This window comes from Hyla sarda (genome assembly GCF_029499605.1).
Source record: "Hyla sarda isolate aHylSar1 chromosome 1 unlocalized genomic scaffold, aHylSar1.hap1 SUPER_1_unloc_2, whole genome shotgun sequence".
Taxonomy (NCBI): domain Eukaryota; kingdom Metazoa; phylum Chordata; class Amphibia; order Anura; family Hylidae; genus Hyla; species Hyla sarda.
The window spans coordinates 133,972-158,413 of NW_026607581.1; the positions used below are offsets into that span (position 1 = coordinate 133,972).

General features: G+C 46.7%; 2 protein-coding genes across 2 annotated transcripts in view; one reads left to right on the forward strand and one right to left on the reverse strand.

Annotated features, from left to right (window-relative positions):
* Positions 1–2,986, reverse strand: part of LOC130298071 (oocyte zinc finger protein XlCOF7.1-like) — a 70,235-nt gene extending 67,249 nt beyond the window's left edge. The window contains exons 1-5 of the mRNA XM_056550967.1: positions 2,912–2,986; positions 2,457–2,636; positions 672–798; positions 524–588; positions 3–384 (exon numbers count right to left, since the gene is read on the reverse strand). Of these exons, the coding sequence (XP_056406942.1) occupies positions 3–384; positions 524–588; positions 672–798; positions 2,457–2,636; positions 2,912–2,968 (811 nt within the window). The 5' untranslated portion in view covers positions 2,969–2,986. The remainder of the gene's footprint in view (positions 1–2; positions 385–523; positions 589–671; positions 799–2,456; positions 2,637–2,911) is intronic.
* A 3,370-nt stretch (positions 2,987–6,356) lies between these two features.
* Positions 6,357–24,442, forward strand: part of LOC130298057 (oocyte zinc finger protein XlCOF22-like) — a 34,705-nt gene continuing 16,619 nt past the window's right edge. The window contains exons 1-5 of the mRNA XM_056550948.1: positions 6,357–6,498; positions 6,923–7,102; positions 10,224–10,350; positions 10,434–10,498; positions 10,665–10,839. Of these exons, the coding sequence (XP_056406923.1) occupies positions 6,421–6,498; positions 6,923–7,102; positions 10,224–10,350; positions 10,434–10,498; positions 10,665–10,839 (625 nt within the window). The 5' untranslated portion in view covers positions 6,357–6,420. The remainder of the gene's footprint in view (positions 6,499–6,922; positions 7,103–10,223; positions 10,351–10,433; positions 10,499–10,664; positions 10,840–24,442) is intronic.

Here is a 24,442-nt window from a genome sequence, read left to right on the forward strand (position 1 = left end):
ACCTGGGCGGTTACTTGTAGAAATGTCCTTCTCATACTGCTCATCACTGCTCAAATCTGTTTCTTCTTCTTCCTTTATGTCTGTAGCATTAACATAGATCAGATTTTTCCCTGTAGGAATTTCCTCCATATACTGCTCATCACTGCTCACATCTGTCTCTTCTTCTTCCTTTATGTCTGTAGCATTAATATAGATCAGATCTTTCTCTGTAGAAATGTCCTCCTTATACTGCTCATCACTGCTCACATCTGTCTCTTCTTCTTCTTCCTTTATGTCTGTAACATTAATATAGAACAGATCTTTCTCTGTAGGAATGTCCTCCTTATACTGCTCATCACCGCTCATATCTGTCTCTGGAGCATTAAAATTGTTCAGATCTTCACCCTGATTCATAAGATATGGAAGAAATATTGTAAAAAAGTCATCAGATAGTAGGAGAAGATGAGGAGTCATGGAGGGTGAGGGGACTGACCACAAGAGCTTCACAGCCCTTCTACAGATCATGGGGAATATCTCCATCTACCTGATCATCCTGTGGAAGAAGAGGACGGGGACACCTCACTGGTGCTGTTCTCTTACTGGATCTGACTGTAGGGAACAAAAACAGAGACTGAATTCATTCTTTACATACAAATAATGAGAGGACGTGTGTATATAGTCATGTCTATTACCTGGTGAAGTGAGGAGCTGCTGATCCTCCATCATGACCTGATCCTTGTACTGATCCTTGTGTCCTTCTACATACTCCCACTCCTCCATGGAGAAATAGACCGCCACGTCCTGACACCTTATAGGAACCTGACACACAATGATACAGTCATCACCCCGACCCTTACAGTGGTGTTACTGTATAATGTCCCAGCATTCCCAGCAGTGTCACCTCTCCAGTCATCACCAGACCCCTCCATTACTGTATAATGTCCCAGCATTCCCAGCAGTGTCACCTCTCCAGTCATCACCAGACCCCTCCATTACTGTATAATGTCCCAGCAGTGTCACCTCTCCAGTCATCACCAGACCCCTCCATTACTGTATAATGTCCCAGCAGTGTCACCTCTCCAGTCATCACCAGACCCCTCCATTACTGTATAATGTCCCTGCAGTGTCACCTCTCCAGTCATCACCAGACCCCTCTATTACTGTATAATGTCCCAGCATTCCCAGCAGTGTCACCTCTCCAGTCATCACCAGACCCCTCCATTACTGTATAATGTCCCAGCAGTGTCACCTCTCCAGTCATCACCAGACCCCTCCATTACTGTATAATGTCCCTGCAGTGTCACCTCTCCAGTCATCACCAGACCCCTCCATTACTGTATAATGTCCCAGCATTCCCAGCAGTGTCACCTCTCCAGTCATCACCAGACCCCTCCATTACTGTATAATGTCCCAGCAGTGTCACCTCTCCAGTCATCACCAGACCCCTCCATTACTGTATAATGTCCCAGCAGTATCACCTCTCCAGTCATCACCAGACCCCTCCATTACTGTATAATGTCCCAGCAGTATCACCTCTCCAGTCATCACCAGACCCCTCCATTACTGTATAATGTCCCAGCAGTGTCACCTCTCCAGTCATCACCAGACCCCTCCATTACTGTATAATGTCCCAGCAGGGTCACCTCTCCAGTCATCACCAGACCCCTCCATTACTGTATAATGTCCCAGCAGTGTCACCTCTCCAGTCATCACCAGACCCCACCACTACTGTATAATGTCCCAGCAGTGTCACCTCTCCAGTCATCACCAGACTCCTCCATTACTGTATAATGTCCCAGCAGTGTCACCTCTCCAGTCATCACCAGACCCCTCCATTACTGTATAATGTCCCAGCAGTGTCACCTCTCGAGTCATCACCAGACCCCTCCATTACTGTATAATGTCCCAGCAGTGTCACCTCTCCAGTCATCACCAGACCCCTCCATTACTGTATAATGTCCCAGCATTCCCAGCAGTGTCCCCTCTCCAGTCATCACCAGACCCCTCCATTACTGTATAATGTCCCAGCAGTGTCACCTCTCCAGTCATCACCAGACCCCACCACTACTGTATAATGTCCCAGCAGTGTCACCTCTCCAGTCATCACCAGACTCCTCCATTACTGTATAATGTCCCAGCAGTGTCACCTCTCCAGTCATCACCAGACCCCTCCATTACTGTATAATGTCCCAGCAGGGTCACCTCTCCAGTCATCACCAGACCCCTCCATTACTGTATAATGTCCCAGCAGTGTCGCCTCTCCAGTCATCACCAGACCCCTCCATTACTGTATAATGTCCCAGCAGTGTCACCTCTCCAGTCATCACCAGACCCCTCCATTACTGTATAATGTCCCAGCAGTGTCACCTCTCCAGTCATCACCAGACCCCTCCATTACTGTATAATGTCCCAGCAGTGTCACCTCTCCAGTCATCACCAGACCCCTCCATTACTGTATAATGTCCCAGCAGGGTCACCTCTCCAGTCAGCAGCTCCATCATCTTGTTGATGAGTTCTAGGATCTTCTGTTCATCCATTTCCTCATGTATCAGGGAGTGAGGTGGGGTCCCCAGGATTGGGCTCAGGGTTCTTCCCCATCCTTCACACACAGGGGCCCGACAGCGCCCACTAGAGGACTTCTTCACTACTGTGTAATCCTGTGTATGGAGAGACACATTAATATCACTACATACATTCCCAGAATCCCTCACCTCTCCAGTCATATCATCTGTTATTACATAGATAAGAATGAGGTCATGTGATATCACTCCCAGAATCCCTCACCTCTCCAGTCATATCCATCTGTTATTACATAGATAAGAATGAGGTCATGTGACATCACTCCCAGAATCCCTCATCTCTCCAGTCATATCCATCTGTTATTACATAGATAAGAATGAGGTCATGTGACATCACTCCCAGAATCCCTCACCTCTCCAGTAAGCCGGAAGAGTATCTGTAGGGTGAGGTTTATGATCCTGTCGGCCATCTTGTTCCTGTCTCTCTCCATGGTTGATGGGTCATCCAGGAGAATTCTCTTATATAGAAGATAGAAGATATCAGCAGAGGATCCTGGATTGGAGAAACCTGAAGGGAAGAAGAGGAGATGATGATAAACCGCACCAGATTCTATGGAGAAATAAAATCAATTTCCTGGAGATAATCTGGGGAAACATCTGAGGAGACATTATAGTCACAATCATGAAGGCTGTAAACCTAGTCAGGGGATCCATCATAGTCTGGGGCGGAGTCATGGAGGATGGGCAGAATATGGAGACAGGAATCCAATGCTGTTTAGTTCTTACTGACGTGTCTATGGGGGGGGGGGTATTGGATTTTTAACTATATTTTTTCCTGGGAACAGGAACTTTCGCTTTCTCTTTCCTGCATTCTACACAGGATCCGGCCTGTTGCCTTTTCCGAGCTCCAGGAACAGGACCTCACTTTCTCTGTTGGACGGTGATCACATGGGTGATGAGGAGGGATTAATGGACATTTTCGATTAAAATAACTATTGGTAATCGATGTCGACGATTTCCTTTACCAATAAATTGTGCACCAATTAGTTGTTTCAGAAATCCTCAAAGTAGAGCGCAGCATACCACAGTGACATCATCATTACGGATGACCATTGGGGCCGTACGGCTGGGCTTATGATCTAGAAGAAATGCCAAGTCAGGGTTAATGACAATCTCCCAGTTTCGGAAGGCGTCTCCACTTCCCCCTCAATATCCTCTATCTCACCATGATACAGAGCACGATGATAATCCTGGAGTTACGGGAGACGGTCGGGCGATGACTTTCATCAGGACTTGATCACTGGATATAACGGTCATATTGGGTAAACGGCGCTGACATCTGTCCTGTATTATAACAGCGTTTACCACATTGTCCTCCTTAGTTATTGGCGCAGTCACATGACACATTTCTGCGCTTTTCGGATTCGGATTCACATAAAGCGTTGGTGGGATCATAGGTGAATGGATCCGCGTCACACTGGGAATTATTGTCCTGGAATGTTATGGAATTGTCCAGAAATGGGGCAGAAAGCCAATCTGGTCTCCAGGGTTGGTACGACACTATGTCGGGAATTTGAATCCTGACGTGGATGTTGTCCCTCCAGGTACCCACGTTATAGACCCTTTTCATATGGAACACATTGTTTTAGGTAACGAAGGGAGGTGGGGAGATCCACCAGGACCACAGTGGCGGCCATCTTAGATTAATATCTGGAGGCGGCTCAGGATCGTAGCCTCCAAAAGAATTGTCCGATACCCGGAGGAAGAAGACTGATAAGGTGACAGGATGGGCGGGGAGGTGACCTGCAGCCCTTCACCATCCAGACATCCCCTGGGGGGCAGTATAGGCAGGAGATCAGGTAAATGAGTGCTGGCCGGCACAGAGCTTCCACAGAGCTTTGATTGTGTGATCTAGAGGGTTAATGATGGTGACCAACATTAGTGGTGAGTGCTGGCTGCTTATAGCTCCTGAGCTCACCTCAAAGTCTCATAGAGGGTGCAGAGTGTTATTATATACTGTGTCCTTAAGGGGTTAATAATAAACATCCCCAATAATCCTGATCTGATGGAGACCGCATACACATACCTGTATCTGTAGAGGAGCCGTGTACTTACAGGACCTGTGATGATGTCACCGTCATGTGATCAGTCACATGGAGGAGGAGGAGTCTGCTCTAGGCTCAACAGCTATGTTACAATCTCTTCTATCCTGCACTGTTGAGCTCCGCCCACTACTGTCACATGATCCTCCCCACAGGTCCTTCAGCCTCAGTCGCATCTATACTGCTAAACTTTACCCCAAAAGTACTGGTCACATGATTGTGACATCATCACAGGTCCTACACTTCCAGCATGTAGCAGATACAGAGCAGGTCCTGGTGGGGCAGTCACTGCTGTTGTGTTGTGTGTGGAGATCTCTCAGAGCAGCAGCCCCTGAACATGTGACTCCTCCTCCTCGTGACTGATCACATGACGGTGACATCATCGCAGGTCCTGTAAGCACACGGCTCCTCTACAGATACAGGTATGTGTGTGCGGTCACCATCAGATCAGGATTATTGGGGATGTTTATTATTAACCCTTAAGGACACGATGTATATTTACATTCTGTGCCCCATATGGGACTTTGAGGTAAGCTCAGGAGCTATAAGCAGCCAGGACTCACCACTAATGACGCTCATCGCCATTAACCCTTTAGATTCCATGATCAAAGTCGATTGCAGGATCTTAAATTAGTAAAATGCAGTTGTTGGGGGGCGGAGTCTAGATCAGCTGAGATGACGGCCGGAGGGCCCCTTACCGTGCTCTGTGCTCAGATCGGTGCTCTAAGTATACAGACACCTCCACAGCCTGTATAAGCCGAGCACCGATAACACTGATCACTATGGCAGAGCGTTATTCAGGGTTTGTAATAGAAGCCCCTCCCCTAATAAGTTTATATCCCATTTTTGTAATAAAATAATGTAGGTGGGCGTGGCTTAGACATGGCGCTGTACGGTTGTTTTTCTAGGGAGCGCCGTGCCGACAAGCGGTTGTTTGCCTGATTTCCTGCCTATACTGCCCCCCAGGGGATGTCTGGATGGTGAAGGTATCAGGTCACTTACCTGCCCATCCTGTCACCTGGTCAGTCTCTTTTCTCCGGGTATCAGCCACTTCTTCCATACAGGACTATGTAAGCATCAGGTTTTTTAAGTTTCTCCTGCGCCCCTATTATTACTTAAGACAGTGTTTCCAAACCAGCGTGCCTCCAGCTGTTGTAAAACTACAACTCCCAGCATGCCCTGACAGCCAAATGCTGTAACAGCTGGAGGCACCCTGTTTGGGAAACACTGACTCCGGTGATGGCCCAGACCCTGCGGGTGTAACGGTATATGATGCTCGGCCTCTGCTGCAGGTAATAGCAGGTTCTTCCGGGGGGACATATCACAATTCACATAAAATCCTGATGTAATTGTGATGTATATTGTGCCCCCTAGTGGACACATTTCACTATTCTTCATTGGACAATGTCATATTGAATCCCTCTATTCTTCTCCCTGCTCTAATGAAGACGTTCTGAATACACCGCAGCCTCAGAGATTAGGAGAAATGGATTCACAACGTCTTCAGCAGAGCAGGCAGAGCGACCTCAGAAGACCTGGAGGACCAGAGCGCCACCACTGGACGGGAGAGGGGAGTGCGCTCTAGTCTCTTATTTTACAGCCCTCGGACAATGGATTTTGTTTTATAGAGAAATCTGAAAACTCCTATAATGTCTCCTCAGATGTTTCCCCAGATTATCTCCAGGAAATGGATTTTATTTCTCCATAGAATCTGGTGCGGTTTATCATCGTCTCCTCTTCTTCCCTTCAGGTTTCTCCAATCCAGGATCCTCTGCTGATATCTTCTATATAAGAGAATTCTCCTGGATGACCTGTCAACCATGGAGAGAGACAGGAACAAGATGGCCGACAGGATCATAAACCTCACCCTACAGATACTCTTCCGACTTACTGGAGAGGTGAGGGATTCTGGGAGTGATGTCACATGACCTCATTCTTATCTATGTAATAACAGATGGATATGACTGGAGAGGTGAGGGATTCTGGAAGTGATGTCACATGACCTAATTCTTATCTATGTAATAACAGATGGATATGACTGGAGAGGTGAGGGATTCTGGGAGTGATGTCACATGACCTCATTCTTATCTATGTAATAACAGATGGATATGACTGGAGAGGTGAGGGATTCTGGAAGTGATGTCACATGACCTCATTCTTATCTATGTAATAACAGATGGATATGACTGGAGAGGTGAGGGATTCTGGGAGTTATGTCACATGACCTAATTCTTATCTATGTAATAACAGATGGATATGACTGGAGTGGTGAGGGATTCTGGGAATGTATGTAGTGATATTAATGTGTCTCTCTATACACAGGATTACACAGTAGTGAAGAAGTCCTCTAGTGGGCGCTGTCGGGCCCCTGTGTGTGAAGGATGGGGAAGAACCCTGAGCCCAATCCCGGGGCCCCCACCTCACTCCCTGATACATGAGGAAATGGATGAACAGAAGATCCTAGAACTCATCAACAAGATGATGGAGCTGCTGACTGGAGAGGTGACCCTGCTGGGACATTATACAGTAATGGAGGGGTCTGGTGATGACTGGAGAGGTGACACTGCTGGGACATTATACAGTAATGGAGGGGTCTGGTGATGACTGGAGAGGTGACACTGCTGGGACATTATACAGTAATGGAGGGTCTGGTGATGACTGGAGAGGTGACACTGCTGGGACATTATACAGTAAAGGGGGGGTCTGGTGATGACTGGAGAGGTGACACTGCTGGGACATTATACAGTAAAGGGGGGGTCTGGTGATGACTGGAGAGGTGACACTGCTGGGACATTATACAGTAATGGAGGGGTCTGGTGATGACTGGAGAGGTGACACTGCTGGGACATTATACAGTAATGGAGGGGTCTGGTGATGACTGGAGAGGTGACACTGCTGGGACATTATACAGTAATGGAGGTGTCTGGTGATGACTGGAGAGGTGACACTGCTGGGACATTATACAGTAATGGAGGGGTCTGGTGATGACTGGAGAGGTGACACTGCTGGGACATTATACAGTAATGGAGGGGTCTGGTGGTGACTGGAGAGGTGACACTGCTGGGAATGCTGGGACATTATACAGTAATGGAGGGGTCTGGTGATGACTGAAGAGGTGACACTGCTGGGACATTATACAGTAATGGAGGGGTCTGGTGATGACTGGAGAGGTGACACTGCTTGGAATGCTGGGACATTATACAGTAATGGAGGGGTCTGGGGATGACTGGAGAGGTGACACTGCTGGGACATTATACAGTAATGGAGGGGTCTGGTGATGACTGGAGAGGTGACACTGATGGGAATGCTGGGACATTATACAGTAATGGAGGGGTCTGGTGATGACTGGAGAGGTGACACTGCTGGGACATTATACAGTAATGGAGGGGTCTGGTGATGACTGGAGAGGTGACACTGCTGGGACATTATACAGTAATGGAGGGGTCTGGTGATGACTGGAGAGGTGACCCTGCTGGGACATTATACAGTAATGGAGGGGTCTGGTGATGACTGGAGAGGTGACACTGCTAGGACATTATACAGTAATGGAGGGGTCTGGTGATGACTGGAGAGGTGACACTGCTGGACAATATACAGTAATGGAGGGGTCTGGTGATGACTGGAGAGGTGACACTGCTGGGACATTATACAGTAATGGAGGGGTCTGGTGATGACTGGAGAGGTGACACTGCTGGGAATGCTGGGACATTATACAGTAATGGAGGGGTCTGGTGATGACTGGAGAGGTGACACTGCTGGGAATGCTGGGACATTATACAGTAATGGAGGGGTCTGGTGATGACTGAAGAGGGGACACTGCTGGGAATGCTGGGACATTATACAGTAATGGAGGGGTCTGGTGATGACTGGAGAGGTGACACTGCTGGGACATTATACAGTAATGGAGGGGTCTGGTGAAGACTGGAGAGGTGACACTGCTGGGACATTATACAATAATGGAGGGGTCTGGTGATGACTGGAGAGGTGACACTGCTGGGACATTATACAGTAATGGAGGGGTCTGGTGATGACTGGAGAGGTGACACTGATGGGAATGCTGGGACATTATACAGTAATGGAGGGGTCTGGTGATGACTGGAGAGGTGACACTGCTGGGACATTATACAGTAATGGAGGGGTCTGGTGATGACTGGAGAGGTGACACTGCTGGGACATTATACAGTAATGGAGGGGTCTGGTGATGACTGGAGAGGTGACACTGCTGGGAATGCTGGGACATTATACAGTAATAGAGGGGTCTGGTGATGACTGGAGAGGTGACACTGCTGGGACATTATACAGTAATGGAGGGGTCTGGTGATGACTGGAGAGGTGACACTGCTGGGACATTATACAGTAATGGAGGGATCAGGTGATGACTGGAGAGGTGACACTGCTGGGACATTATACAGTAATGGAGGGGTCTGGTGATGACTGGAGAGGTGACACTGCTGGGACATTATATAGTAATGGAGGGGTCTGGTGATGACTGGAGAGGTGACACTGCTGGGACATTATACAGTAATGGAGGGGTCTGGTGATGACTGGAGAGGTGACACTGCTGGGAATGCTGGGACATTATACAGTAATGGAGGGGTCTGGTGATGACTGGAGAGGTGACACTGCTGGGAATGCTGGGACATTATACAGTAATGGAGGGGTCTGGTGATGACTGGAGAGGGGACACTGCTGGGAATGCTGGGACATTATACAGTAATGGAGGGGTCTGGTGATGACTGGAGAGGTGACACTGCTGGGACATTATACAGTAATGGAGGGGTCTGGTGATGACTGGAGAGGTGACACTGCTGGGACATTATACAGTAATGGAGGGGTCTGGTGATGACTGGAGAGGTGACACTGCTGGGACATTATACAGTAATGGAGGGGTCTGGTGATGACTGGAGAGGTGACACTGCTGGGACATTATACAGTAATGGAGGGGTCTGGTGATGACTGGAGAGGTGACACTGCTGGGACATTATACAGTAATGGAGGGGTCTGGTGATGACTGGAGAGGTGACACTGCTGGGACATTATATAGTAATGGAGGGGTCTGGTGATGACTGGAGAGGTGACACTGCTGGGACATTATACAGTAATGGAGGGGTCTGGTGATGACTGGAGAGGTGACACTGCTGGGACATTATACAGTAATGGAGGGGTCTGGTGATGACTGGAGAGGTGACACTGCTGGGACATTATACAGTAATGGAGGGGTCTGGTGATGACTGGAGAGGTGACACTGCTGGGACATTATACAGTAATGGAGGGGTCTGGTGATGACTGGAGAGGTGACACTGCTGGGACATTATACAGTAATGGAGGGGTCTGGTGATGACTGGAGAGGGGACACTGCTGGGAATGCTGGGACATTATACAGTAATGGAGGGGTCTGGTGATGACTGGAGAGGGGACACTGCTGGGAATGCTGGGACATTATACAGTAATGGAGGGGTCTGGTGATGACTGGAGAGGTGACACTGCTGGGAATGCTGGGACATTATACAGTAATGGAGGGGTCTGGTGATGACTGGAGAGGTGACACTGCTGGGAATGCTGGGACATTATACAGTAACACCACTGGAGGGGTCGGGGTGATGACTGTATCATTATGTGTCAGGTTCCTATAAGGTGTCAGGACGTGGCGGTCTATTTCTCCATGGAGGAGTGGGAGTATGTAGAAGGACACAAGGATCAGTACAAGGATCAGGTCATGATGGAGGATCAGCAGCCCCTCACATCACCAGGTAATAGACATGACTATATACACACGTCCTCTCATTATTTGTATGTAAAGAATGAATTCAGTCTCTGTATGTGTTCCCTGCAGTCAGATCCAGTAAGAGAACAGCACCAGAGAGGTGTCCCCGTCCTCTTCTTCCACAGGATGATCAGGTAGGTGGAGATATTCCCTATGATCTGTAGAAGGGCTGTGAAGCTCTTGTGGTCAGTCCCCTCACCCCCCATGACTCCTCATCTCCTGCTCATCTATAACATCCCACGTGACTTCTCCTACTGTCTGATGACTTTTACTATATTTCTTCCAAATCTTATGAATCAGAGTGAAGATCCGAACAATATTATTGCTCCAGAGACAGATGTGAGCGATGATGATCAGTATAAGGAGGACACTCCTACAGGGAAAGATCTGATCTATAGTAATACTACAGACTTAAGAGAAGAAGAAGGGACAGATGTGAGCAGTGATGAGCAGTATAAGGAGGACATTCCTACAGGTAACCGCTCAGTTGAGTAGTAACCACTATATGCAGGGAACAGTCTCCGATTCCGCCCAGTCACCGACTGTAATATTTTATTTATGGATTCTTTTAACCCCTTAACGATGCAGGACGTATATTTACGTCCTGCGCCAGCTCCCGTGATATGAAGTGGGATCGCGCCGCGATCCCGCATCATATCGCGTCGGTCCCGGCGCTCATCAACGGCCGGGACCCGCGGCTAATACCACACATCGCCGATCGCGGCGATGTGCGGTATTAACCCTTTAGAAGCGGCGGTCAAAGCTGACCGCCGCTTCGAAAGTGAAAGTGACCCGGCTCCTCGGTGTCTGATCGGCGAATGACTGCTCAGTGCCTGAGATCCAGGCAGGAGCAGTCAAGCGCCGATAACACTGATCACAGGCGTGTTAATACACGCCTGTGATCTGTGTAAAAGATCAGTGTGTGCAGTGTTATAGGTCCCTATGGGATAATAATGATCAGTATAAGAGATCAGTGTGTGCAGTGTTATAGGTCCCTATGGGATAATAATGATCAGTATAAGAGATCAGTTTGTGCATTGTTATAGGTCCCTATGGGATAATAATGATCAGTATAAGAGATCAGTGTGTGCAGTGTTATAGGTCCCTATGGGATAACAATGATCAGTATAAGAGATCAGTGTGTGCAGTGTTATAGGTCCCTATGGGATAACAATGATCAGTATAGTAGATCAGTGTGTGCAGTGTTATAGGTCCCTATGGGACCTATAACACTGCAAAAAAAATGTAAAAAAAAAGTGTTAATAAAGGTCATTTAACCCCTTCCCTAATAAAAGTTTGAATCACCCCCCTTTTCCCATAAAAAAATAAAACAGTGTAAAAAAATAAATAAATAAACATATGTGGTATCGCGGCGTGCGTAAATGTCCAAACTATAAAAACATATCATTAATTAAACCGTACGGTCAATGGCGTACGCGCAAAAAAATTCCAAAGTCCAAAAAAGCGTATTTTGGTCACTTTTTATACCATTAAAAAATGAATAAAAAGTGATCAAAAAGACCAATCAAAACAAAAATCATGCCGATAAAAACTTCAGATCACAGCGCAAAAAATGAGCCCTCATACCGCCCTGTACGTGGAAAAATTAAAAAGTTATAGGGGTCAGAAGATTACATTTTTAAACTTATATGTCACGATTCGGCAGGCTGGAGGTGGATCCTCTGTGCCAGAGAGGGATTGGCGTGGACCGTGTCGGTGGACCGGTTCTAAGTTGCTACTGGTTTTCACCAGAGCCCGCCGCAAAGCGGGATGGTCTTACAGCGGCGGTAGCAACCAGGTCGTATCCACCGGCAACGGCTCAACCTCTCTGACTGCTGAGATAAGCGCGGTACAAGGGAGTAGACAAGAGCAAGGTCGGACGTAGCAGAAGGTCAGGGCAGGCAGCAAGGATCGTAGTCAGGGGCAACGGCAGGAGGTCTGGAACACAGGCTAGGAACACACAAGGAAACGCTTTCACTGGCACTATGGCAACAAGATCCGGTAAGGGAGTGCAGGGGAAGTGAGGTATAAATAGGGAAGTGCACAGGTGAAGGTACTGATTAAAACCCATGCGCCAATCAGTGGCGCACCGGCCCTTTAAATCGCAAAGACCCGGCGCGCGCGCACCCTAGGGAGCGGGGCCGCGCGCGCCGGGACAGCACAGACGGGGAACGAGTCTGGTAAGCGGGTCGGGATGCGCATCGCGAGCGGGCGCGTGCCGCATCGCGAATCGCATCCCGGCTGGGAACATTATCGCAGCGCACCCGGTCGGCAGGTCTGACCGGGGCGCTGCGAATAGGAGAATGCTGTGAGCGCTCCGGGGAGGAGCGGGGACCAGGAGCGCTCGGCGTAACAGTACCCCCCCCCCTTTGGGTCTCCCCCTCTTTTTGGAACCTGAGAATTTGAGGATAAGGTTCTTGTCAAGGATGTTGTCCTCGGGTTCCCATGACCTCTCCTCTGGGCCGCAATTCTGCCAATCAACAAGAATTTTTTTTTTACCTCTGACCATCTTGGATGCCAGAATTTCTTTCATCGAAAAGATGTCAGAGGACCCGGAAACTGGAGTGGGAGCAACAACCTTGGGAGAGAAGCGGAGAGAGAGAGAGAGAGAGAGAGAGAGAGAGAGAGGAGAGAGAGAGAGACATGGGAATACGGAGAGAAGGAGGAAGAAGGAGTTTGTAATAGACAGGGTTGATTTGGCACTAGATTTTGAAAGGACCAAGATAACGTGGTCCCAGTTTATAACTGGGGACACGAAAGCGGACATACTTGGCGGAGAGCCATACTTTGTCTCCGGGAGAAAAAATGGGGGGAATTCTTCTTTTTCTATCGGCATGTTTCTTCATCCGGGATGAGGCCTGTAAGAGAGAATTTTGAGTCTCTTTCCAGATGGTGGAGAAGTCCCGAGTCACCTCATCAACAGCGGGCAAACCAGAAGGCATGGGAGTGGGAAGGGGGGAAGAGGGTGACCGCCGTACACCACAAAAAATGGGGATTTAGCGGAAGACTCAGAGACTCTGAAATTGTACGAGAATTCGGCCCATGGTAGAAGATCTGCCCAGTCATCCTGGCGCGAGGAAACAAAATGTCGCAAATAGTCACCCAGAACCTGATTAATTCTTTCCACTTGCCCATTGGATTGGGGATGATAAGAAGACGAGAAGTTTAATTTGATTTTAAGTTGATTACAGAGGGCCCTCCAGAATTTTGACACAAATTGAACGCCTCTATCCAAGACAATATGCGTAGGAAGCCCGTGAAGGCGAAAAATTTGTATAAAAAATTGTTTCGCCAACTGAGGCGCAGAAGGAAGACCTGGAAGAGGGATAAAATGTGCCATCTTGGAGAATGGATCAACGACCACCCAAATAACTGTGTTGCCATGGGATAAAGGTAAGTCAGTAATAAAGTCCATACCAATCTGAGACCATGGTCGCTCAGGAACAGGCAGAGGATGGAGGAGACCAGCAGGCTTCTGGCGAGGGGTCTTGTCCCGGGCATAGACTGTACAAGCCCGCACAAAATCAACAACATCAGCTTCCAGGGTAGGCCACCAATAGAATCGAGAGATGAGCTGGATGGATTTTTTGATGCCAGCATGGCCTGCGAGGTGTGAGGAGTGTTCCCACTTGAGAATCCTGAGGCGCTGGCGTGGAGAGACGAAGGTCTTTCCTGGAGGAGTTTGTCTGATGGAGGCTGGAGAAGTGGAGATCAGACAGTCCGGAGGAATAATGTGTTGCGGGGAAGCTTCCACTTCAGAGGCATCCGATGAACGAGAGAGGGCGTCAGCCCTAATGTTTTTGTCAGCAGGGCGAAAATGAATTTCAAAGTTAAACCGGGCAAAGAACAACGACCACCTAGCCTGGCGAGGGTTCAGCCGTTGGGCAGACTGAAGATAAGAGAGATTCTTGTGATCAGTGTATATAATAACTGGATATTTGGATCCCTCCAGCAGGTGCCTCCATTCTTCAAGCGCCAATTTTATGGCCAGTAGTTCTCGATCACCAATGGAGTAGTTTTTCTCCGCCGGAGAGAAGGTCCTAGAGAAGAAACCACAAGTAACAGCATGTCCGGAAGAATTTTTTTTCAGGTCTGGAGAGTACGGGAGCAGAAGAAAAGGCAGTTTTGAGATGATTGAATGCATCTTCCGCTTGAGGAGGCCAGGACTTAGGGTTGGCGTTTTTCTTGGTTAGGGCCACGATAGGGGCCACAATAGTGGAAAAATGCGGAATAAATTGTCTGTAATAATTGGCAAACCCCAAAAAACTTTGGATAGCACTGAGTCCGGAGGGGCGTGGCCAATCTAAGACGGCTGATAGTTTATCTGTGTCCATTTGGAGTCCCTGGCCAGAGACTAAGTATCCTAGGAAGGGAATAGATTGACATTCAAAGAGATATTTTTCCATTTTGGCATATAATTGAGTCTCTGAAGAACCATGCGGACATGCTGGCGGTGTTCTTCTAGGTTAGCAGAAAAAATCAAAATATCGTCTAGGTAGACCACAACACAGGTATATAGAAGATCACGAAAAATTTCATTTACAAAGTCTTGGAAGACGGCAGGGGCGTTGCAAAGCCCAAAGGGCATAACCAGATATTCAAAGTGTCCATCTCTGGTGTTAAACGCGGTCTTCCACTCGTCCCCTTCCCTGATGCGGATGAGATTATATGCACCTCTTAAGTCCAGCTTGGTAAAGATGTGGGCGCCTCGTAGGCGGTCAAAGAGTTCCGAGATAAGAGGTAGGGGATAGCGTTTTTTTACAGTGATTTTATTAAGTCCGCGGTAATCAATGCAAGAACATAAGGAGCCGTCTTTTTTGGAAACGAAGAAAAATCCAGCTCCGGCAGGGGAGGAAGACTTGCGGATAAACCCCTTTTTTAAATTCTCTTGGATGTACTCCGACATAGCTTGTGTTTCCGGAGCAGACAGAGGATAGATTCTGCCCCGGGGTGGAGTAGTACCTGGGAGGAGGTCAATAGGACAGTCATAAGGCCTGTGAGGAGGCAAAGTCTCTGCTTGTTTTTTGCAAAAAACATCAGCATAGTCCAGATAGGCCTTGGGGAGACCAGGTATCGGAGGAGCCACAGGGTCTAGACTGACCGTACAGGGAGCAGGCTTAAGACAGTTCTTGTGGCAAGTAGTACCCCCGTTCTTGATCTCCCCGGTGGTCCAATCAAGGGTTGGGGAATGGCGTTGAAGCCACGGTAGTCCAAGAAGAATTTCCGAAGTGCAGTTAGAGAGGACCAGAAATTCAATCTTTTCGTGATGGGGTCCAATGCACATTAAGAGGGGTTCCGTGCGGTAACGCACAGTACAGTCCAATCTTTCATTATTAACAGAGGCGATGTAGAGGGGTCTGGCGAGACTGGTCACCGGGATGTTGAACCTGTTGATGAAAGAGGCCAAAATAAAATTTCCTCCAGATCCGGAATCCAAGAAGGCCACAGCTGAGAAGGAGAAGGTAGAAGAAGAAATCTGCACAGGCACAGTAAGACGTGGAGAAGCAGAGTTCACATCAAGGGCAGTCTCACTCTTGTGCGGAGTCAGAGTGCGTCTTTCCTGACGTGGAGGTCGGATAGGACAATCCTTCAAGAAATGTTCGGTACTGGCACAGTACAGGCAAAGGTTCTCCATGCGGCGTCGTGTCCTCTCTTGAGGTGTCAAGCGAGACCGGTCAACTTGCATAGCCTCCACGGCGGAAGGCACAGGAACGGATTGCAATGGACCAGAGGAGAGAGGAGCCGGGGAGAGAAACCGCCTCGTGCGAACAAAGTCCATATCCTGGCGGAGCTCCTGACGCCTTTCGGAAAAACGCATGTCAATGCGGGTGGCAAGATGAATAAGTTCATGCAGGTTAGCAGGGATTTCTCGTGCGGCCAGCACATCTTTGATGTTACTGGATAGGCCTTTTTTAAAGGTCGCGCAGAGGGCCTCGTTATTCCAGGACAATTCGGAGGCGAGAGTACGGAATTGGATGGCGTACTCGCCAACAGAAGAATTACCCTGGACCAGGTTCAGCAGGGCAGTCTCGGCAGAAGAGGCTCGGGCAGGTTCCTCGAAGACACTTTGAATCTCCGTGAAGAAAGAGTGTACAGAGGCAGTGACAGGATCATTGCGGTCCCAGAGCGGTGTGGCCCATGACAGGGCTTTCCCAGACAGAAGGCTGACTACGAAAGCCACCTTTGACCTTTCAGTTGGAAACTGGTCCGACATCATCTCCAAATGCAGGGAACATTGTGATAGAAAACCACGGCAAAATTTAGAGTCCCCATCAAATTTGTCCAGCAAAGATAAACGGAGGCTGGATGCGGCCACTCGCTGCGAAGGAGGTGCAGGAGCTGGCGGAGGAGATGGTTGTTGAAGCTGCTGTAGCATCACGGTCAGTTGAGACAGCTGGTGGCCTTGTTGCGCTATCTGTTGCGACTGCTGGGCGACCACCGTGGTGAGGTCAGCGACAACTGGCAGCAGGACCTCAGCGGGATCCATGGCCGGATCTACTGTCACGATTCGGCAGGCTGGAGGTGGATCCTCTGTGCCAGAGAGGGATTGGCGTGGACCGTGTCGGTGGACCGGTTCTAAGTTGCTACTGGTTTTCACCAGAGCCCGCCGCAAAGCGGGATGGTCTTACAGCGGCGGTAGCAACCAGGTCGTATCCACCGGCAACGGCTCAACCTCTCTGACTGCTGAGATAAGCACGGTACAATGGAGTAGACAAGAGCAAGGTCGGACGTAGCAGAAGGTCAGGGCAGGCAGCAAGGATCGTAGTCCAAGGCAACGGCAGGAGGTCTGGAACACAGTCTAGGAACACACAAGGAAACGCTTTCACTGGCACAATGGCAACAAGATCCGGCAAGGGAGTGCAGGGGAAGTGAGGTATAAATAGGGAAGTGCACAGGTGAAGGTACTGATTAAAACCCATGCGCCAATCAGTGGCGCACCGGCCCTTTAAATCGCAAAGACCCGGCGCGCGCGCGCCCTAGGTAGCGGGGCCGCGCGCGCCGGGACAGCACAGACAGGGAACGAGTCTGGTAAGCGGGTCGGGATGCGCATCGCGAATCGCATCCCGGCTGGGAACATTATCGCAGCGCACCCGGTCGGCAGGTCTGACCGGGGCGCTGCGAATAGGAGCGCTCCGGGGAGGAGCGGGGACCCGGAGCGCTCGGCGTAACAGTATACATTTTCCTGCATGTAGTTATGATTTTTTCCAGAAGTGCGACAAAATCAAACCTATAAAAGTAGGGTATCATTTTAACCGTATAGACCTACAGAATAATGATAAGGTGTAATTTTTACCGAAATATGCACTGCGTAGAAACGGAAGCCCCCAAAAGTTACAAAATGGCGTTTTTTTTCGATTTTGTCGCACAATGATTTTTTTTTCCGTTTCGCCGTGCATTTTTGGGTAAAATGACTAATGTCACTGCAAAGTAGAATTGGCGACGCAAAAAATAAGCCATAATATGGATTTTTAGGTGGAAAATTGAAAGGGTTATGATTTTTAAAAGGTAAGGAGGAAAAAACGAAAGTGCAAAAACGGAAAAACCCTGAGTCCTTAAGGGGTTAAAGTGGTACTCCGATAGAAAACAATTTTTTTTTTATCAACTGGTGCTAGAAAGTTATTCAAAATTGTAAATTACTTCTATTTAAAAATCTTAATCCTTCCAGTGCTTCCACAGGAAGTTGAATAGTTCTTTTCAGTCTGATCACACTGCTCTCTGCTGACTCCTCTGTCCATGTCAGGAACTGTCTGGAGCAGGAGAGGTTTGCTGTGGGGATTTGCTTCTGTTCAGGAAAGTTCCTGACACATACAGAAGTGTCAGCAGAGAGCACTGTGGTCAGACTGGAAAGAACTACACAACAAAAAGAACATACAGCAGCTAATAAGTACTGAAAGGATAAAGATTTTTAAATAAAAGTAATTAACAAATCTGTTTAACTGTGCTCATCAGACCACATGGACCACCCAAAGGATAGGGGATAAGATGTCTGATCGCGGGAGTCCCCGACCAGCCCACTGAGCTAACCAGCATGTGTCTTCTTCCGTTTTAGACGCCGCGACTTTGATTGCATCGTCTAAAGAGTTAATGCCGAACACCAGCCTGATCAGCGATGTCCGGTATTAGCTGCAGGTCCTGGTTGCTTATAGAAACAGAGACTCATCGGGTATGAAGCGCGGTCAGCTCCTGAGCGCGCTTCACATAATGGGAGCCGGGAATGGACGTAAATATATGTCTATTGTGGTTAAGGTTCCCGGTTTAGGTTGTATTGTGTCTGTAGTCAGTGACTGTGTTATGCAGCTGTCCTCACTCTGTATACATCATGCTGTGCTGAATGGAATTTTGTCATAGACTTCCATGGTCTGTACTTACACTGTACGTCTCTTTACTCACTTTTCAGTAAAATAAGTTTAAATTAAAAAATTAAAAAGAGAGTAAAAGATAACGCTATGTTATACATAGGGGTCGTACCAACCTGTTCTATGAGGATAACAACTCAATTTTATGGCACATAACATGATTGGTCCCGCAAAAAACAAGCATAAGGGTCTGGAGATGGGAAAAATTAGTGATGGCTCTTAGGAGAGGAGGAAAGAAATGAAGATGCAAAAATGTAATTTCCTGGGTTGTTATGGGATCTAAGTAGTGTAGGGCAACATTGAAATTATACAGCTCAATTAAAGAAAAATATTAGGGCTCAAGGTCAAGGACATTGATAATAATAATAATTTTATTAGTAATTATATTATGCACAATAGATGTAAATAGGATGGAATAGCGGAGTCCGTGTCACACAGGGCCCTTGTGATAACACGGCATCAACTATATGTGGTAATAAAATTTTCAATTATATATCTAAAATATATGAATATATATTTAAACTGTGACCATCATAAAATATGTAAAATAAATAAATAACTTCCCAATCAAATATATTCAATTACAATTTCATAAGAAATTCAAAGTTCATAAAAATCAGCTCCAAAAGTCACTTATTTTCCGTATAGATCATATAGATCAAGTGCCAAAAGTGCTCCAATTAATAAAATGTCACTGTAGCAAATCACTTGTCAATTGCAGGAAAAAGTCTTAAGTGTTATAACCAATAGCAGCTGCTATTGTGTATATATATATATCTTTGTCTCTGCTGAAGAAAGGACCGAGAAGGTCCTGAAACGCGTCCAGAGCCCCCTACATACAATACTGTGACCACCATTGATCTTCATAAGATCCAGCTATATCGCTGCGCTATATTTTATAGGGCAGTCGGCATTTAGCCCTTACCTGTGTCAAAGGACAATCAGCCTGGCATTCAACCCTTAAGCGCGCCCTTGCTGCCACGAGGACACCGCCACCACCTGCAGAGGACCCTCCTTGCAGGCACCACTATCCGGAGCCCACCTGTACCCGCATCACCAATATAGGAGACGGCCGAGTCTACAGTGGTACTCTCTCACAGCACTGAGAGCCGGAACTTCGCTAGCAGAGGACATCGCAGCGCAGAGCAAGGATATGAACTTGCGGTCCGGGGTGGCTACAATTTATCTATTACCGATAGTTTCATATACAGTACAGGATCTGCTGTTGCCCGACCATTGCTGTAATATTGCTGGCTGCAGAGCACTGGTATTTATAGGAGTGAACCGACGGTTGCCATTGGTTATACCACTTTGATTGGCAGCTGCTATTGGATATAACACTTAAGACTTTTTCCTGCAACTGACAAGTGATTTGCTACAGTGACATTTTATTAATTGGAGCATTTTTGGCACTTGATTGACTTTTGGAGCTGATTTTTATGAACTTTGAATTCCTTATGAAATTGTAATTGAATATATTTGATTGGGAAGTTATTTATTTATTTTACATATTTTATGGTGGTCACAGTTTAAATATATATTTATATATTTTAGATATATAATTGAAAATTTTATTACCACATATAGTTGATGCCGTGTTATCACAAGGGCCCTGTGTGACACGGACTCCGCTATTCCATCCTATTTACATCTATTGTGCATAATATAATTACTAATAAAATTATTATTATTATCAATGTCCTTGACCTTGAGCCCTAATATTTTTCTTTAATTGAGCAGTATATTTTCGACACTGTGGGTATAGATGTCTATATTGGGTAGCCCAGGTCTGACTGACAAGAGCCTCTCCATATTTCTGCAACATTGAAATTGTGCTGGGGAGCAGGGACACCTGTCAAAGACAATGTCCCTGTCCCTTGTAAGGTGTCCCTGCTATCAGAGCAGCTTTGTGATAGAAGAAGCAGAGACCGATCCCTGCAGATATTAGCGGAGAATAAGAGACAAGAGATGGAGCATTGATTTATGGGAAGACTTTTATATTATACAATGGAATCAGATGGTTAAAAGTGATGAGTGCATAGGTCATGTGATCTGTACATGGGGGAGGGGATGAGAGAGCGGCCGATGTGGGGAGAATGCACTGAAGACATAAATGGGGTGTAGGTATGATAGTGAATGTAATGAAGAAGACCTATGGTGTATACAAGGGTATGGGCACATACATGGGAACAAGGATAGAATGACAGAGGGAAGGAGACAGGGAACATGGAGGAGCTATACACAGCGAGGGGAAGATTATCATGGAGACATTACTGGACTATACACAGCGAGGAGAAGATTATCATGGAGACATTACTGGACTATACACAGCGAGGAGAAGATTATCATGGAGACATTACAGGAGACTATACACAGCGAGGAGAAGATTATCATGGAGACATTACAGGAGACTATACACAGCGAGAAGAAGATTATCATGGAGACATTACAGGAGACTATACACAGCGAGGAGGAGATTATCATGGAGACATTACTGGACTATACACAGCGAGGAGAAGATTATCATGGAGACATTACAGGAGACTATACACAGCGAGGAGAAGATTATCATGGAGACATTACAGGAGACTATACACAGCGAGGAGAAGATTATCATGGAGACATTACAGGAGACTATACACAGCGAGGAGAAGATTATCATGGAGACATTACAGGGACTATACACAGCGAGGAGAAGATTATCATGGAGACATTACAGGAGACTATACACAGCGAGGAGAAGATTATCATGGAGACATTACAGGGACTATACACAGCGAGGAGAAGATTATCATGGAGACATTACAGGAGACTATACACAGCGAGGGGAAGATTATCATGGAGACATTACAGGAGACTATACACAGCGAGGAGAAGATTATCATGGAGACATTACAGGAGACTATACACAGCGAGGAGAAGATTATCATGGACACATTACAGGAGACTATACACAGCGAGGAGAAGATTATCATGGAGACATTACAGGACTATACACAGCGAGGAGAAGATTATCATGGAGACATTACAGGACTATACACAGCGAGGAGAAGATTATCATGGAGACATTACTGGACTATACACAGCGAGGAGAAGATTATCATGGAGACATTACAGGAGAATATACACAGCGAGGAGAAGATTATCATGGAGACATTACAGGAGACTATACACAGCGAGGAGAAGATTATCATGGAGACATTACAGGAGACTATACACAGCGAGGAGAAGATTATAATGGAGACATTACAGGAGACTATACACAGCGAGGAGAAGATTATCATGGAGACGTTACAGGAGACTATACACAGCGAGGAGAAGATTATCATGGAGACATTACAGGACTATACACAGCGAGGAGAAGATTATCATGGAGACATTACAGGAGACTATACACAGCGAGGAGAAGATTATCATGGAGACATTACAGGAGACTATACACAGCGAGGAGAAGATTATCATGGAGACATTACAGGAGACTATACACAGCGAGGAGAAGATTATCATGGAGACATTACAGGAGACTATACACAGCGAGGAGAAGATTATCATGGAGACATTACAGGACTATACACAGCGAGGAGAAGATTATCATGGAGACATTACAGGAGACTATACACAGCGAGGAGAAGATTATCATGGAGACATTACAGGAGACTATACACAGCGAGTAGAAGATTATCATGGAGACATTACAGGAGACTATACACAGCAAGGAGAAGATTATCATGGAGACATTACAGGAGACTATACACAGCGAGGAGAAGATTATCATGGAGACATTACAGGAGACTATACACAGCGAGGAGAAGATTATCATGGAGACATTACAGGAGACTATACACAGCGAGGAGAAGATTATCATGGAGACATTACAGGAGACTATACACAGCGAGGAGAAGATTATCATGGAGACATTACAGGAGACTATACACAGCGAGGAGAAGATTATCATGGAGACATTACAGGAGACTATACACAGCGAGGAGAAGATTATCATGGAGACATTACAGGAGACTATACACAGCGAGGAGAAGATTATCATGGAGACATTACAGGAGACTATACACAGCGAGGAGAAGATTATCATGGAGACATTACAGGGACTATACACAGCGAGGAGAAGATTATCATGGAGACATTACAGGAGACTATACACAGCGAGGAGAAGATTATCATGGAGACATTACAGGGACTATACACAGCGAGGAGAAGATTATCATGGAGACATTACAGGAGACTATACACAGCGAGGGGAAGATTATCATGGAGACATTACAGGAGACTATACACAGCGAGGAGAAGATTATCATGGAGACATTACAGGAGACTATACACAGCGAGGAGAAGATTATCATGGACACATTACAGGAGACTATACACAGCGAGGAGAAGATTATCATGGAGACATTACAGGACTATACACAGCGAGGAGAAGATTATCATGGAGACATTACAGGACTATACACAGCGAGGGGAAGATTATCATGGAGACATTACTGGACTATACACAGCGAGGAGAAGATTATCATGGAGACATTACAGGAGAATATACACAGCGAGGAGAAGATTATCATGGAGACATTACAGGAGACTATACACAGCGAGGAGAAGATTATCATGGAGACATTACAGGAGACTATACACAGCGAGGAGAAGATTATAATGGAGACATTACAGGAGACTATACACAGCGAGGAGAAGATTATCATGGAGACGTTACAGGAGACTATACACAGCGAGGAGAAGATTATCATGGAGACATTACAGGACTATACACAGCGAGGAGAAGATTATCATGGAGACATTACAGGAGACTATACACAGCGAGGAGAAGATTATCATGGAGACATTACAGGAGACTATACACAGCGAGGAGAAGATTATCATGGAGACATTACAGGAGACTATACACAGCGAGGAGAAGATTATCATGGAGACATTACAGGAGACTATACACAGCGAGGAGAAGATTATCATGGAGACATTACAGGAGACTATACACAGCGAGGAGAAGATTATCATGGAGACATTACAGGACTATACACAGCGAGGAGAAGATTATCATGGAGACATTACAGGAGACTATACACAGCGAGGAGAAGATTATCATGGAGACATTACAGGAGACTATACACAGCGAGTAGAAGATTATCATGGAGACATTACAGGAGACTATACACAGCAAGGAGAAGATTATCATGGAGACATTACAGGAGACTATACACAGCGAGGAGAAGATTATCATGGAGACATTACAGGAGACTATACACAGCGAGGAGAAGATTATCATGGAGACATTACAGGAGACTATACACAGCGAGGAGAAGATTATCATGGAGACATTACAGGAGACTATACACAGCGAGGAGAAGATTATCATGGAGACATTACAGGAGACTATACACAGCGAGGAGAAGATTATCATGGAGACATTACAGGAGACTATACACAGCGAGGAGAAGATTATCATGGAGACATTACAGGAGACCTATACACAGCGAGGAGAAGATTATCATGGAGACATTACAGGAGACTATACACAGCGAGGGGAAGATTATCATGGAGACATTACAGGAGACTATACACAGCGAGGAGAAGATTATCATGGAGACATTACAGGAGACTATACACAGCGAGGAGAAGATTATCATGGAGACATTACAGGGATTATACACAGCGAGGAGAAGATTATCATGGAGACATTACAGGGATTATACA